The 17,294-nt window shown below is 36.1% G+C and overlaps 2 protein-coding genes across 2 annotated transcripts; one reads left to right on the forward strand and one right to left on the reverse strand.

The window, feature by feature from the left end:
* Positions 1 to 6: 6 nt before the first annotated feature.
* LOC128551400 (uncharacterized) lies at positions 7 to 1,836 on the reverse strand. Its single transcript, XM_053532247.1, has 2 exons — positions 1,594 to 1,836; positions 7 to 924 (listed from the first exon to the last, which is right to left on the reverse strand). The coding sequence occupies exons 1-2, from the start codon at positions 1,631 to 1,633 to the stop codon at positions 467 to 469; spliced, it is 498 nt and encodes a 165-aa protein (XP_053388222.1). The 5' UTR covers positions 1,634 to 1,836; the 3' UTR covers positions 7 to 466.
* A 1,723-nt stretch (positions 1,837 to 3,559) lies between these two features.
* Positions 3,560 to 14,482, forward strand: LOC128551398 (uncharacterized). The gene is made up of 2 exons (XM_053532245.1): positions 3,560 to 3,727; positions 8,548 to 14,482. Exons 1-2 carry the CDS (start codon positions 3,668 to 3,670, stop codon positions 9,865 to 9,867), a joined length of 1,380 nt encoding a protein of 459 aa, XP_053388220.1. The 5' UTR covers positions 3,560 to 3,667; the 3' UTR covers positions 9,868 to 14,482.
* Positions 14,483 to 17,294: the final 2,812 nt, after the last annotated feature.

The raw sequence follows: 17,294 nt of genomic DNA on the forward strand, positions 1-17,294 counted from the left end.
CCGCATTTGGTTACAGACACTACATGGATGTCATGTTTGGTAATGATACTTGTGCTTTTGTCACATGACCATACTTCTTGTACTATCTAGTATAGTCACTTAAAGTAGAAATGTCTATGTGTTATTTCAAGATCAACTTTAAGCTTTAACATATCATTTGACCTGAATCTGAAATGACCCCTTTCATTGACTACTTCCGGAGCTTGAACACAATGCATAATTACGTCAGTTGGTTCCTGTGAACAATCTTCTTTATCAGGCCAGATGTACACTTTGCCCGACTTCTTCATGTATTTCAGTCGGACATCTGTATCAAATACACCCATTATTTCTGCTATATACACACAGAGAGGTCCCTTCTTTGGCTTAAGCCCAACAGCTACAAAGTCACCAGGGTTGTATTTTTGGGATCCTGTTGGTTTTACCATCTCAGCTGGTTCTTCATGAACTTTACTCTTCTGGGGTTCTATTGCTTTCTCTCTCTCTCAGTTGGTACTTCCTGAACTTTACTCTTCTTTTCTGCAGTGTTTTGCTTTCCTGTCGACTTTCTCTTCTTTGGAAGCTTTTCTGATGTTTCTTTGTTCTGTTCATTTTGCTTGCTCGTCTGTTTTCTTTCCTGGCTTGAATTGTCTCTGATAATTACTAACTTCCGTGCCTCCCAGGCATTAATATGTTCGCAGAAGTACTTTTTCATTTCCTCACACTTTTTCTTTCTAAGTTCTTGTTGAATGATTGGATCAGAGAGAGCTTGCTGCCGTTTTCGTAGTCTTGCCTCCTGTCTCCTTTCCCTATCGACTTTTTTCAGCTCATCATATTTTGCTTTGTTTTCTCTCTGCTTTTTCCTCCATGCTTGTACTTTGAGCCTAGTCTTCTCCCTTCTGTCTTTCACTTTCTGCTCATCTTTGCTTGGTTGAACTGTGCTTCCTGAAAAAAGAAACAACTGTGTTTTGATTTCTGCAAGCTAATGTGTTTATGTATGAAAATGCAAATTTAGATATTTTAAAGCATATTGCTCATGTGTCCTCTTCAATGTATTTATAAGCAAAGAAACTGAAAACCAGCTGTTTCTTTAAGTTAGGTGTCTGATAAAGAAACATGTAGCTTCAGACTGTGTATTTGGTCAATATTTAAGCTTTTAAACTGATTTCACAAGCTCTTCAATGTCATATAGAATAGTCCGTTTAATGCATAGGCTGTGTAGTGTCTGTAACCACTTGAACACAAGAACTAGAAATCCTATATTTTGTCAGACCTCATGAAATTGTCATAATTTTGTTGCCTGAATTTACTGATCTCATAATAGTTATTGCAAAAACACTCTATTTACAGTGTGTATTTAAAGAGATTTATTGGAAATTGTGCCAGTTGTAAGAAATCTTGGAAATATAACACTTTTATCTACATTATTTATTTTAAAATTTAGCCTGGAATGTCCCAGTAGTGTGCCTTATACAACAATATTGTAAAAGGAAACACATTAACTTTTCATTTCATACTCATATGAGGGAAATGGTCATTCACTAAAAATAAGGGGATATTGGTTACAGACACTACAGATTATAGTGTAGCATTGTCAGAACAATAGGAACATACCTGAGTCATCACCAGGGCTTTTTTCATGTTTTCTCCCCATTTCCTAGGGTCGTACCATGGTAAGGAACACAAAAAGCAAGTGTTAAACTTTTCTGGATAAATATACAGGTTACATTGTGCTTCAGTGAATAATTCTGAAAAACAATGCCACAAAGATGATGCAATGTTTCATTATACAAGAGTCATTGCATCATATTTTTGCACTTAACTCAGTAGTTCAATGTATGATGCAACATTGCACCATAAAAGAAGGAACTTTCTATACTGTAAAACAAAATAATAGTGACAAAAAGAACAGTGATTTTTTTCTTTCATTTCCTTACCTCTTTGTGTAGTGTCTGTAACTTTTTCAAAGTAGTAATTTTCAATGATGTTAATTGATAGAACTATGATTTTTGGCAAACCTGGACATTACATGACTACACATTAGCCAATGTAGGATTTATACTCTTGTATTGAGAAACAATGAAAATATTGCAACATAAACTTTTAATGGTTACAGACACTACAGTATTTTAAATTTAAGTATTTTGCAAAGAACTGTTGTTCATGCCTAAACCTGTACTAGCCCAGAATTATTAATGTTTTTTATACTTACCATAACAAATAACTGTTAGGTTAATGTCAATGAAAGTTTAATTTACTTTTATTTTCTACCAATTATTGGGTTATAACAATGAGCATATGTTTGATTTTTAACTGTTTAAACAAACCATTGCTGATTGTATTTTACTCATAAAATCCATAATTTATGACCGATTTCAAAAATTAAATCAGCAAAACGTGCGGGACAGATGTCTGTATAAGTCCGTATCAATTGATGTACCATTACTTATTGAAATTTAGGGTATTCTTCATTCTCTTGATAATTTTTTTTCAAGTGGGACTGCATAACGCTAAAAAATAGCCAATTTTGGAGCATATTTCCAAACATATCTCAAGAACGGGTAGTACTAGCCTCTTGAAATTTTCAGAAAAGTGAGATAGGCAACTTCTAGTCTGGTCAATCTTTAAAATCTGTCCCTATCTTATATATTTTTTCTGTGCCATTGATATAACATAAAAAAAAGCTAATCAGCACCAATACCGTGTTTCAGCCGTATGTTCACTTTTACCTCTGATGGCCAGAAAATAGCAATCAGTAGCCTATAAATATGCAGTTTTTGAAAAAAAAATACACTCAAAACAGTGAAAATGTGATATTTTTGGGTTTTATCCTCATTTTCAACAAAATTGCAATTAATTTGTCATTTTCTATCAAATTCTAATCAAACTAGCCCATTCCCACCATCATCTGGCCAGATTTCATTTTTTACCAATGTCATCTTATAGGTTATAACACACTAAATAGTTGTTGTTCTTTATTCTATATAAATTTCCAATGACCGCAGCACACATCAGTACCCATTTAAAATTTCTGTAACTTACATTTTCTTGAAGAATATTGTGGGGGTCATATTTGATGCAAGAAAAATAATATCAGTCAAACACACAAACTGCAAAATCAGCTAAAAAATGAGACCCCAAATTATACTGGTGGTGTATGATCTAAGTTTCCATGAACAATTTTGTCATGTTGTTATTTCATTATGAAAATGCTACCTACATGTCAAGCATAGATCTGTCATGTGATTTTAGCAAAAAAAAATGCAAAGAAAATAAGGAAAATAGCTCTACAGAGCAAAAAAACTGAGGACTATTTGTATCCGCCATTATGCGACTACCATTTTTTTCGCGCCATTTTTTATTTAGTGTCTGTATGCCTATTAGTGATCTAATACCTTAATAAAAGGTTTATCTTCTCAGTGCACACCTGATCCGTGTCCCAATTACTACAAAATCTAGGTCAAAACCCATGTTATTCAGCTAACGCCGAAAGCCTGCGAAGGAATACATGACTTTGACTGGTGAAAACCACCGCAATAAGCACCCTGCTCGCACGTAATTATGCCATCTGCTAACACTTACGTTGAGACTCGGCGCTGTATCTGCAGATTCGTCAAATATAGAGACAAAGACGATTATAATATTTGGTGCAAAAGGAACTGGAAGGATTGCGGTGGTTGATGGTATCATGAATTATGCCCTTTCTGTTCACTGGAACGATTACTTTCGATTTACAGTGGAAAACAAGGTATACATATTCTTTTTCATAACTTATTTTCATACAAATGTACAAGAGTAGCTTACAATAATATGCGTAATATACCAAAAAAAACATGTATATGATTACCCGATAACGGAGAAGACGCTTTCCGCCTATTCTCAGGGGGTTTATTAAAATTTTAAGCGATAGCCAAAGGTTAGTTAACACAAAATGGCCGAAACAGGTGAAAGTGAAAGTAGGTTATTACACAGTTTACATTTTTTTTATCTCACTTTTGCTAATTTAAAGAATATTAAGGCGTCCGTACATCGTGTGACGCCTACATTGGAGAGTATGTAACAAGTTACAACAACGCACAATGAAGCGTGTTAAAAAGAATTATTAAATGCATAAGTCGTTGTGTTTGTAAAAAGCACGTGGACACGACATCTGAAATCATGAAAAATTACCGTTAATATATTATAATTTAGTGAAGAAATGCTGCAAACATGCTACAAGACAAAATGAATCGAAAAACCTGATACTCACTTGTGGATTATATCAAGAAAACACATACACAAAGTTGAGTTGTAAGAATGATAAGCAAATAATTTCCATTTCAGCACATTTCTGATAATATCGTTTACCGTTCGCAAAACTGATGCAGAATTTATATAAAGCAAACTAGCGCCCGTACTTATTCGTCCATCTCTGATCCATACGTAGATGTTAATAGTTACGTGTAGTGAAAAGTAAGTACAAAATTAAGAAACAATGGCTAGGCTATCAGCCCGCGAAACTGTTGCATATATTTATTTAATTGTATACCAATCGGACTGCATTCATATCTATTCTTTATATTTATGGCCACTCATTCAGTGGCTTTTCAAACTAAAAGCGTCTTTTCATATTGAATTTTTAACGACTGTAAAATGCGAGACTTCAATGCGGAATGCGGAAAGTCAAATTGTATTATTCTATTTATCATATGTAAGTTTTTTCTGCCGAAAAATTAAAAAGAAAAGATATATTTGTTTAGCTGTTTAACTATATAAACAAGTCAGTTTCGACCAACGTTTCATAAACTTAAATGACGTCGACGTGAAAGGTTTATTAGTCCCCTACTGGTTGAAAACCAGTTTCGGGGACTATAGGAATGCGCTTTTCCGTCATTCCGTCCGTCCGTCTGTCCGTCCGTCCGTCCGTCCGCAATTTCGTGTCCGGTCCATAACTCTGTCATCCATGAAGGGATTTTAATATTACTTGGCACAAATGTTCCCCATGATAAGACGACGTGTTATCCTCAAAACCCGGACCCTTAGCTCAAAGGTCAAGGTCACAATTGGAGGTCAAAGGTCAACAGGGCTTTTTTCCTTCCCGGTCCATAACTCTCCCATCCATGAAGGGGTTTTAATATTACTTGGCACAAATGTTCCCCATGATGAGACGACGTGTCATGCGCAAAACCCGGACCCCTAGTTCAAAGGTCAAGGTCACAGTTGGAGGTCAAAGGTCAACAGGGCTTTTTTCCTGTCCGGTCCATAACTCTCCCATCCATGAAGGGATTTTAATATTACTTGGCACAAATGTTCCCCATGATGAGACGACGTGTCGTGCGCAAAACCTAGACACCTAGCTTAAAGGTCAAGGTCACAATTTGAGGTCAAAGGTCAACAGGGCTTTTTTCCTGTCCGGTCCATAACTCTGCTGTCCATGAAGGGATTTTAATATAACTTGGCACAAATGTACCTCATAATAAGACGATGTGTCGTGCACAACTTTCAGACCCCTAGCTCAAAGGTCAAGGTCACACTTAGCAGTCAAATGTTAACATAGCATGAACAGGGTCTGTTTCGTGTCCGGTCCATAACTCTGACATTCATTAAGGGATTTTAATATTACTTGGCACAAATGTTCCCCATGATGAGACGACGTGTCATGCGCGAATCCCGGACCCTTAGCTCAAAGGTCAAGGTCACAATTGGAGGTCAACGGTCAATAATTTTTTTCCTGTCCGATCCAGAACTCTGTCATCCATCAAGGGATTACAATATCACTTGGCATAATTGTTCCCCATGATGAGATGACATGTCATGCGCAACACCCAGTACCCTAGCTTAAAGGTCAAGGTCACACTTTGAGATCAAAGGTCAGTAGGATTTTTTTCCTGTCCAGTCTAAAACTTTGTCATGCAAAACAGGATTTAGATATCAGTTGGCACAAATATTCCCCTGGATGAGACAACATGTTTTGCGCAAAACCCAGGCCCAGGGTCTAATGTCAAGGTCACACTTAGAGACCAAAGGTCAGACACAAGAATGACTTTGACTGGAGCATTTCTTCTTCATGCATGGAGGGATTTTGATGTAACTTGGCACAAATGTTCACCAACATAAGACGGATTGTCATGCGCAAAAACCAGGTCCCTAGATCTAAGGTCAAGATCATATTTAGAGGTCCAAGGTCAAATTCAAGAATGACTTTGTATGGAGCATTTCTTCTTCATGCATTGAGGGATTTTGATGTAACTTGGACCAAATGTTCACCACCATGAGGCACCCTTGTTTTTAGAATTACGTCCCTTTGTTGTTACTATAAATAGATTTTATTGTAACTTTTTTATTATTGGCCGTAGAGAAAAATCGAGACCACTTTTCTGTGGTACAACATGCATGTTACATCCATTTTTTAGGTGTATTTTGACCTATCTCTACCTGGTAAAGAGTTTCTTGTGGACTTATATTATATAGATTTTTTTTTCTAAGGTTAATTTCCCTTTGTTGGTACTATAAATAACTTATATGATAACTTTTTTATAATCGGCAAAAACATTTCAATATGAAAACAACTGTGGGTTTTTATATATGCACATTTTAATCCAGGTGTGTTGTTATAACATATTGTATATAATAGTACAATATTGTTTATACATCATTGACAGATATCAGTTCATGATGTTATACTGCAGTAGAGAAAATTAGGTGCCTTCCAGTAGGGGACTTTGTATTGCATGGCAATACTTCATTCACTTGTTTCTTTAGGTTGGTAGGTCTCATGTAGAAGCCACATTGACCCGGATCAGTAGACTTTTTTTGCCAAATAACTAGAAAATACTTTGGTTTAAGATACCATTTGATATGGAGGTCACTTATGACTGGTAAATGAGCCACAATAATTGATTTTATGACATTCTATTTTGGTTCTATTATGACAAACAATGCTTAAACAATCAAAACAATATTATGTTGACGTCACGTAGCTGTGATATTTAGTTTAAACATATTTATTCCCAAAATGAAGTGCATATATTGATACAAATGTCATACTGTGATGAAAGCAAAACAGGAAAGGATAAGAATGAAAGACAAGTCTTATAGAATTCTTCTCCTTAGCGGACAAAATATAACTGTATGAGCATATCGAACTAAAATCTGTAACGGGGCTAGGAATATAGTATTAAAATGTGTAAGAAAAAAAATATAAATCATTATTGATGAAAAGAAAAAAAAGGGGGGAGGACAATGTATGGTGAAGAGAAATATTTACATAAAAGTGGAAGTGAATTTTGAATGATAGAATAAGTCAATCGTAGAAGAGAAACGAGAAAGAGGCAAGGTATTGGCATGTCTCAGGGTTGCTAAGAGAATCTTTTACTTTCGGATATATATGTCTGTACATGAGTGAATATAGTCATGTTATCCTGATCAGAAAGGTCCTGGTTTCCAAATAGAACAGTATCCAAGTCAAGTACAAAATTCCTCAGATTATCAAGAAGATCGTATCGACAACGATTAAAAATTCTGCACTCAAAAAAGAAGTGGAAATTAGTTTCAATCTGTCCACACTGGCACAATGGTGTGGGAGAAATATTTTTTAGGTAAAGATGTTGATTCAGTGCACTGCATTTTGTTCGTAGTCGTGTATGGAGCACCTGGAGTTTCCTGTTTCCGGTGTAATAATAGGCCGGAGTGCGCAGCTTGTTTTTATTTAAGTTACTTTTAAATGATGAAAGTGTTTCAGAATTACGGATATCTGGTCTCAGTAGGTTCCAATCACGTACAACAGAAGGCAAAAAAGAATTGAAATATAATGTTGTTCTAGCGGGTACACCATGTATATTTTCAGAGTTTCTTAGGTTGTAGCGGTTATCACCAGAATCAGGAACTAGAGAGGACAGATATGCTGGTGTCAGATTAGATTTCATTTTGAAAAACATGATAAGTCAATGTTTGTAACGTCTGTCGGAAAGTGACTCCAAGGGCACTTCTCTTTTTAGGTTTTCCAAGGAAACAAGTTTGGTAGCTCCAGAGACAATGCGAGCACATTCATTTTGAATTTTGTCAAGTTGATCCAATTCATACTTAGTACAATTGCCCCACACTACGTCTGCATATTCGAGTATTGGCCTTATAAACGAAATATATATGGTTTCAAGGGAGCGACGGTCAAGTGAGAATTTCAATTTCCGCATTATATATACCCTTTTCCATGCCTTTTCTACAATGTAGTTGATGTGAGAATGCCAGCAACAACACTTAAGTCAAAAAGACGACAAAATACTTTATTCTTCCTAACAGTTTAAATTTGGCTGTTAAGAGTTCTAAATTTGGCTGCTAAGAGTTGTTACTTTGTTAATTGTTCGTGATCTTAGATTCAATCAACGTATTTAAACAACGCGAGAAGAAAGAAAATTGAGTGTAAAATATATTTTTGACTTTCGACTTAGGAGTATATGCTCTTGCCTGTGTAATATTACCATGATAATCTCATTTGGAGTTCATGATATACTAGTTATAAGTTTTATACAAGCTTTGTAACCATTCCAATACGTTGGCAGTATCTTATCACATAAATATTTCTGCTTTTAGTACATGAAGGCTGGAGAAGAGTGGATAACATGTTACATTCTAAACCCCGAAAAAGGAAACCGATTGACATATCAGTTGCAAGTTATAGTTATCCCTGGGTTTGGCGATGCAAGTTGTACAGAAAACGAAAATGTAATTACACAAATCCGTCAATTGTTTGTTGAGATGTCCGAGAAGTGTGACCCGTGTATTGCAGCAATCTGTCTCGTAGTCGAAGCAACTGGTGGTGTACGGCTGACAGATCAGCAGAGGTACACATTGCAGCTGATTCTGTCGTTATTTGGAAAAGACTTTCAAACAAATATATGCACCTTTTTGGTATCGGCAGATAACAAACATCCCATTGATTTAACTGCATTGGAAGAATCCAAACTACCGTTGGGAAATATTTTTTATCTTAACCAGTTTCATCATTTTTCAAGATGTATGGCTCATCCTAGTGCAGTTCTTCTTAAGAAATATTGGAGCGTACTCGTCACAACTATCAGCGAGTTCTTTGCATTTGTAGAAAATGTTGCACCATGCACACTTCAGCTAACGCTTACGATATTAAACGAGCGAATTTCCGTAATGGAAGTCAACAGAAAACTTCAGAATGAAATTGAAAGCGTCTCTACACAAGTTCAACGACTCCAGGGAGATGTAAGACAGAAACAGAAGTACGAACATGAAATGAAACAAAATGAAAATTTTGAGGTCGAGGTAATGAAAATGAGAGTAGACACAGAACGGTTACCAGCTGGAAGAAAAGATGTAACAAGCTGTCTCACTTGTAGTTATACTTGCCATGACGACTGCTGCGTCCCTGAAAATAAAAAGGAATGTTCAGCGATGGGTGAAAATGGCTTCTGCAAAGAATGTCCCAACAAATGTCATTGGTCTCGGCATACCAATACACCATTCGTTTTCAAATATGTTGAAGTAAAGACAAAGAAAATCAATTATCAGATGCAAATGAGATATTCAACAGCTCAGAGTCGATTTTCATCACAGAAGGCGGCCGTTGACGCTAGTAAAAAATGCTTACGTTCGGATCTAAACCGACTTAATGCCAAGATTACTGATTTTAAGAGGACTATACAAACAAAAAACGAAAACGCCCTTCAGCAAGATCCGCAATCGGAGTTCATTGATACAGCTGATAGGTACCGTAGTAGTAATTGGACTGGAAGTAATACACAAACATTAAAAAAATTTGAAGAAATAAAAAAGATGTCTGAAGATGTTTGTGACGAGAAAGAGTTTGGCGAAAACCTGATACGCTTTTTAGATAGGACAACAGATGACACGATGAAGGAATCTGCATGTTCCTTATCTTAAGAAAGTTGGAAATTACGATTAAACAGAAAGTTTTCTATAAACAATATTAAGATTACTGCTTTTCCTTTGCAGACCAGGAAAACATCTTTTTTTTTTTTGTCTTTTGTTTTGTTGCACTTGCCAGGTAACTTTTAAGTATTCTTAACAAAACTAGCTGACGTTAAGTAGAAAAAAAGGCCAGAAAATATACACACTTCTAAAATCATAATATATTCTATGAACTGCAACACGGGTTCCTTAAAAGACGGTCCTGTGAGACCTAGCTCATTGCGTTTTGAGGTAATCTAGCAAACCAATATCTCAATACGTAATCAAACCGATCTTATCCTGCTCGATTTCAGTAAAGCCTTTGACATGTTCAGTCACTTAAAACTACTATACAAGCTCCAAGAACACGGTGCTTGCGACCAAGTCGTTTCTCGGATACAGTCATTCTTTAAAAGCAGATCCGTAGTCAGTATTATATGCGGGTATTGCGTCTCATCAAGTCCCCGTCACGTCCGGTGTCCCCAAGGGATCTGTTCTGGGAATCTTTATGGGACATGGAATGTGTCCTAGTGAATGTCAGGTCCTCCATATTAAACGCAACAAGGAACGCATATAATTCCCTTATAATCTTCATGGTCAAACATTGTCCCAAGTTAAAGATGCCAAATACCTTGCTGTCGACGTCAGTCACGATCTTAGCTGGAACACACATATCTCCAGAATCACAACTATTGCAAACAGAAAACTAGGTTTCATCAAACGTAACATTAAAACAAAACATGAAAGCATCAAAACTCTAGCATGCAAGACATTGGTCAGGCCTCAGCTTGAACATGCCGCATGTGCATGCTCACCACATACACAGGTATGTTCACAAATATTCAAAGTTCAATATTCATATATTCACAAGATGGAAATGGTCCAGCGACGCACGATAAGATCACTCCGATCAGATGGGTCAAGAAAACACACTTGACTAGCGCACGCTTGAGAATAGACCTCGAAAGACCCTATTCTATAAGATATACCATGGCCTTGTAGCTATCTCCGTCCCTAATTACTTACAAGCACCTACCATGTTAACTAAACATATACATCCCTTAAGTCTTTGTCAAGTCCATGTCAGTTCAGAATACTTGAAATACTAGTATTCCTTTTTTCCCCATACCACAGTCTTGTGGAATAAATTTCCCTCAAATATTGCAACCCTGTCTGACCTCGAGTCCTTCAAGCAGGCAGTAGATCAGCTCAGTAACTAAGTAAACTGCAATTGCTTTTGTCTTCTTACTTTGTTCTTTTTTAAAATTATAACAAAACTCATCACTATCACATTCTTACTATTACTGTCTTCAGTTTTTATTCTTTTATTCTGTACTAATCATCGACGCACACCCTGCCCATAATACTCGCGAGGTGTGAGGCAGTATAAAGAGATAGATAGAAGAGTCACTGGTAAAAAGCACCAGTAGGGATTTAAATCGGTTAATGGTACACCAGACACCACTCTTTACCCCCAACAACTGCCAAAGTTACTGGACAGTGTGATAAAAAAAAGTTATAAAAGTCATTATATGTGCGGTATGCCAAAGAAATGCTGCTGATAACTTTTGCGCAAAAATCTTCATGTACTTCTCTGTACATGTTTGTATTTTGTTGATACTGCACTTTTAGAATTTTTTAATTAAAATTGTATTTCTTATTTAGAGTAGGCGAGTCATATCACAACTGTAAATTGTCTGTAAAATAACATGACCGGTGAATAACGATGCCGGAGTATTTAACCAAAAAAACAAAAAGAACATAACATTCAAAAGTTTAAATACTATGTTGAAGTATAACTCATTTTACGCCTTATCTCCCTTGTAAAGTATGTTTGTCTTTTATACTATGCTATCATATTTGAGTACATCTGTTTACTGTTGTGACATTTTTCAAGTTTTCTGTAATTTACTTCCTGGTGAGGCTTTGTTTGCTATTATTTGTTACATGTACTATGTAATTTGTATATATATTTTAATGTGCTTCATCTTTCAGATAGTAAAGAAATGCATCAGACCATTTTCCGTTTAATAAAAAAAAAAAACATTTAAGGTACTTCTGCACGTTCGGATTAAATATTTTCAAATCTATATTTGATTAAACCGTGTTTTCTTTTCAAACTTCAGAATAAACTTTGTTAAATAAAAAAGTAAGGGTAGTGTGTAGATCTATGAAGTTTGTTGCAATTATTAGAGAAAAAAACTGGATCTCGCACAAGTTTTCATAATCGGCGTCAACGGGGAAAGCACAATTTTGATAACATTTTCACTAACAGAAATTATTCTGCAATGTAGATTTTAATGAAAATTCTCAAATTCGTAAATAAACATGGTGTGTAATGTGGAGAAGAAATATATAGGCTCGTCTCCTTGTTTTCATATTAAGATATGTGTCCATGATGAAAAAGAGATCTGCATATTACACGATGATAAGGCATTATTTGGACCTATTTCACGTGTCAAACTTTTTGATACCATAGTGTGTCTTTAAGCTGGACACTGCTAAATCCGGCTGTTCTTTATTTCATATAAAAATGCACTTACTTTATAACGGTTTTTCAACATTTACTAGCATATCAAATTTTCAGACACTTATATTCCCATAGAGAGCTATATCGCTACTTTAGAAAAAGAAAAAGAAAAAGGGGTGTTAACTTTTATATAAGAACACTACAGTTCGTTAAATGCAGCCCGCAGAATTTACTCCTTTTCGCTTCTTTCAATTTCTTTTTGGAGACATTAAATCCATACACCGCCATTTTTACCTAGCATGCGATAGGAAAATGCCGATTTCAATAGAATGCAAAGTGATACATACTGAAACGCTGTAAAGTAAAAGTAAACACGTTTCTCCAGGAAAGGAAAAACGATTAGCACTATTTATATTTGGAGTTGTGACAGAGCTACGGAGGCTTACATTTATTTTGGTAGTGATCAGCCTATTAAAAGGCTTTACTTTTTATTTCAACTCATTTAGATTTGAAGATTGAATACTGCTTAAGCCGGTGCTAGGGGGCGTGGGCAGTGTTGCATTTTCCATTACTGCTCATGAACAAACTCAATCAAACCGAGTCTGCAATTTTCACAGTTGCTTCGATATCCGGACCAATGACGTGATCCAATTACTTCCGGTTTACCAGACATGCAGAACTACCTTAAACGCCTGCCAATTCAAAATAAGCCGGTTAAATTTGGTAGAGGTAGTCTTCAGTGTTCGGGTGGACCTAGATGCAAGAATCAGCTTATTATTTTGCACTTGTTTGTTTTTTGATGACTTATTTGTATAGTCTATAAGTATTTTACAATGAACTTGTAAAAATGCTAACATGTGCATATCCATATTTGTTACATTATATGTAACAGCATGTCTTTTGTCATCGTAAAATTTTTCATCGTAATACAGACTGTACAGTTAAACATCCAGCATGTTGCATTTTCTTATATTCTATTTACTTTGTTATAAGTGTTAAATTTGTAGGTGCGATAATGCATATTATGCATGTTATAACTTGTAATTTCAGAGCTTTGAAATATACTGTACAGGGTCCTATTTCCAAAGCTCTATTCAAGAAATACATGTACGTGTATATGACTCGGTTATGCCTTCTTGCCATCACGGCACACATAGAGTCATAATTGCCCGAGGGCTTTATCTATGAAACTGGGTTTGCCATATGGCTACAAGGCACAACCAGTCGTTTACAGACCTTTTATTATATAACTTCGCTTCATATTCATCTTCGTATTTTCATTTTATGTACTTATTGATTTTTTCATCAACAATGTCATCATTATTTGACAATCGATTAGAAAATGATTCAGATCCGTTTCACGCGCCATAATGATGTTGCTACATGACGTCAACGACACAACGCACTGACGTTCCGGTTACCCGGGGCCATTAAGATAATATGGCGCGTGAGACACACTGTGCAATTACGAATCCGTCCATATCGGCCGTTATGACCGTTTTAACGGCATTTTATTACTATTACTAAGAGGTTAATATACGGCTTGGTTGTGCCTTCGACACACCTAGTATCATAAATGCCCGTGGATCATTATAAAAATAGATTTGCCATTATGGCTAGAAGGCACAAGTAGCTGTTTATTGACCTATTTTATTATAAACATTCGCTTCATATTCATCTTGGTATTTTCATTTTACATGTACATATTTTTTCTACAAACTTACGGGGCCTAAGCATCATTTGTATTGATTTTTTCATCAACAGTGGAATCGATATTTGACAATCGATCTGAAAATGATCCCTTTCATCCGCCATAATAGCGTTGCTACATGACGTCAACGTTTTTTGTCAATGACCTAATATTTATTGTTAAAAGGTTTGCCCGAAACGACTTCTATCAAACTGTTACTGGACTCAAACGCGAGCTCTCAAGTCACGCCACCAGAAAGGATTTAAATTTAAGGAGTGTCCATGCAAATCGAAACTGAACAGTCAGAGGACAGTTACTTTATATGCATGTATAATAACATTCTTATCCATTGAAAATTATGACGGTTCATTTTGTATGAACAGCAAATGGAAAAGTGCCCAGTTGCAACAACGCTGCTCGCCGTTTTGACGACTGCTTTGACATAGCAGTTGTTTCGTCTGGTGAACAAGACCCAATTGTTCGAAACTTTAACAGGTGATTACGCAAACGGTCGACTAACTTATATGATTATATTTCAACATTTCAGAAGAGTTAGCAAAAACAAAGTTATATAAATTAAAGACAGACTATGAGCGCGAAAATGTCTTTACAGTGAAATCAAAACAATACTATAGTGTTTCCCACAAAGTCTAATATTTTGAATCAAAATCTAACCAGCGGTTAGTTCAACAGTCTGCTAAAGTTTCGAACAATTGGGCCCTGAATAGCCGTGAAGCTGATTATAATGGTAAATACAGAAAAATGTGTTCACTTCATAGAATAACCCTGTGTACAGATGGAAAGGGACCATAATGTAAAATAAGAAAAGAATTATAATCTTTTTTTCGGAGTTCATGTGAAATGGATCTGTCGTAAAATATTTCATTTCTTAATTAATCATAGATTTATCATAAACAGTAATAGTTGCATTATATATGTATATTGACTGACTCTCAAATTTCATTTTCGACAATTACTACGATTTCTTAGTATGCGTTAATTATAGGTACCAGTCTATGTTTTTGTACAATTGTATAAAATGCCAGTTGTATCACGGTTTACCAGCAGTGTCTTTGTAACTGTTCACTTCTATTTGTAATATTCTTCAATTGAGGAAGCGGCGTGGCTAAGCCGTACTCTAAGTAAGAGAACATATCTTAGGTCCCGCCTACATTTAGAACACTGCAGTGTAGGGAAATGTTGAACTATCTGAAATCGTTCTCTATTTCAGTTAGTGTACGCTTGTCACGTGACAGTACCAACGCTTATAATGGAATGTTAACTTGTCAATCAAAATTAGTAGCCGAATGGTGAACCATGATACAAAACAGAAAATGTTGGGGCCACTCTAATATAGAGATTATTCTCGTGAACCCCTACTCTTTCCATTACTAATACAAGAGGGTCATGATAGACCCGAGTAGCCCACCTAAACATCACTGTTTGACTCTGAATATATGTTATGACTAACTATATCATGGAAGATAATCATTGTGTTTAGAACATGTATTAAAACATGATTGTCAGTAATTTATCAATCACCATTTAACGACTAGGGTTAAATGTATCAAAATTCGTAGGATATTTGCCTATTGTCAGTTTGTATGTCAATATATCAAAAGCCGGATTGGCATTTTTATGCCCCCCTTCGAAGGAGGGGTATATTGTTTGGCAGATGTCGGTCGGTCGGTATGTAGACCAATCCGTTTCCGGATGATAACTCAAGAACGCTTGGGCCTAGGATCATGAAAGTTGACAGGGAGATTGTTCATAACCAGCAGATGACCCCTATTGATTTTGAGATCAGTAGATCAAAGGTCAAGGTCACAGTGACCAAGAACAGTTAAACGGTTTCCGGATGATACGTCAAGAACACTTGGGCCTAGGATCATGAAAATTGAATGAAAGGTTGGTCATGACCAGCAAATGACCACTATTGATTTTGAGATCAATAGGTCAATGGTCAAGGTCACAGTGACACAGACCAGTTAAACGGTTTCCGGATGATAACTCAGGAATGCTTGAGCCTAGGATCATGAAAGTTAACAGGAAGGTTGGTCATGACCAGCAGATGACCCCTATTGATTTTAAGGTCAGTGGTCAAGGTCACAGTGACCCTGAACAGATAAACGGTTTCTGAATGATAACTCAAGAACACTTGGGCCTAGGATCAAATTTATAGGGAGTTTGGTCATGACCAGCAGACAGACCCCTATTGATGTTGCAGTCAGTAAGTCAAAGGTCATAGTGACCAAGAACACTTAAACGGTTTCCGAATGATAACTCAAAAACGCTTGGGCCTAGGATCATGAAACGTACTAGGAAGGTTGATCATGATCAGCAGATGACCTATGTTTATTTTGAGGTCAACAGGTCAAAGGTCACATTTACCCAGAACAGTAGAACTTTTGTATACAATGACCAAATAATTTCAGTTCCTTGTGCAATTACTGAATGCATCAAGGGGGCATTTCGTGTTCTACGAGCTCTTGTTATATTACTGGAGATAAAACACCTCTTTAGTGTTAAGACATGGTGTTAAAATTGTAAAAAGTTTGTGTAAGATTTAAAAAAAACATCATTAAAAGAATTTCACCACATATTTTGTGCTGTTGTTTTTGTTAGCTCACCTGTCACGTGACAATGTGAGTTTCTGTGATCACCCTTCGTCCGTCGTCCGCCTGTGTCTGTCCACAATTTCTTGTGAACATGATAGAAACTACATTTTTCAATCAAGGTTAATCAAACTTGTATTGGTCCTTTCGAAAAGTGGCCATATCCCATCATGGGTTCCAGAATTATGGCCCCTTAAAGGGCCAAAATTTGCTATTTTGTTTTGGCTTGTGAACGCGATAGACAAAATTTTGTAATTGATTTTAATCAAACTTGCACACAACTTGTACTGGCATAATATATTGATTGCTAGATCCCATTATGGGTTCTAGGGTTATGGCCCCTTAAAGGGTCAAAATTTGCTATTTTGGCTTTTGCAGCCATATGAAGACTTCATTTATGGTTTGATTTGATACAAACTTGCAAACTATCTTTTACAACAACAGATCTTGGATTCCGTTATTAATCCGTTAGGTCGAATCATAGGTTCCAGAGTTACAACCCCTAACTGACACCTGACAGAGCCAAAATTTGTTATTTTTTACCTTGTGAACACGATAGAAATCACATTTAACATTTGATTTTAACTACACTTGCATACAATTTACGTCACAGTAACATCTCGGT

The sequence above is a fragment of the Mercenaria mercenaria genome, unplaced genomic scaffold (genome assembly GCF_021730395.1).
Source record: "Mercenaria mercenaria strain notata unplaced genomic scaffold, MADL_Memer_1 contig_1055, whole genome shotgun sequence".
Classification (NCBI taxonomy): Eukaryota; Metazoa; Mollusca; class Bivalvia; order Venerida; family Veneridae; genus Mercenaria; species Mercenaria mercenaria.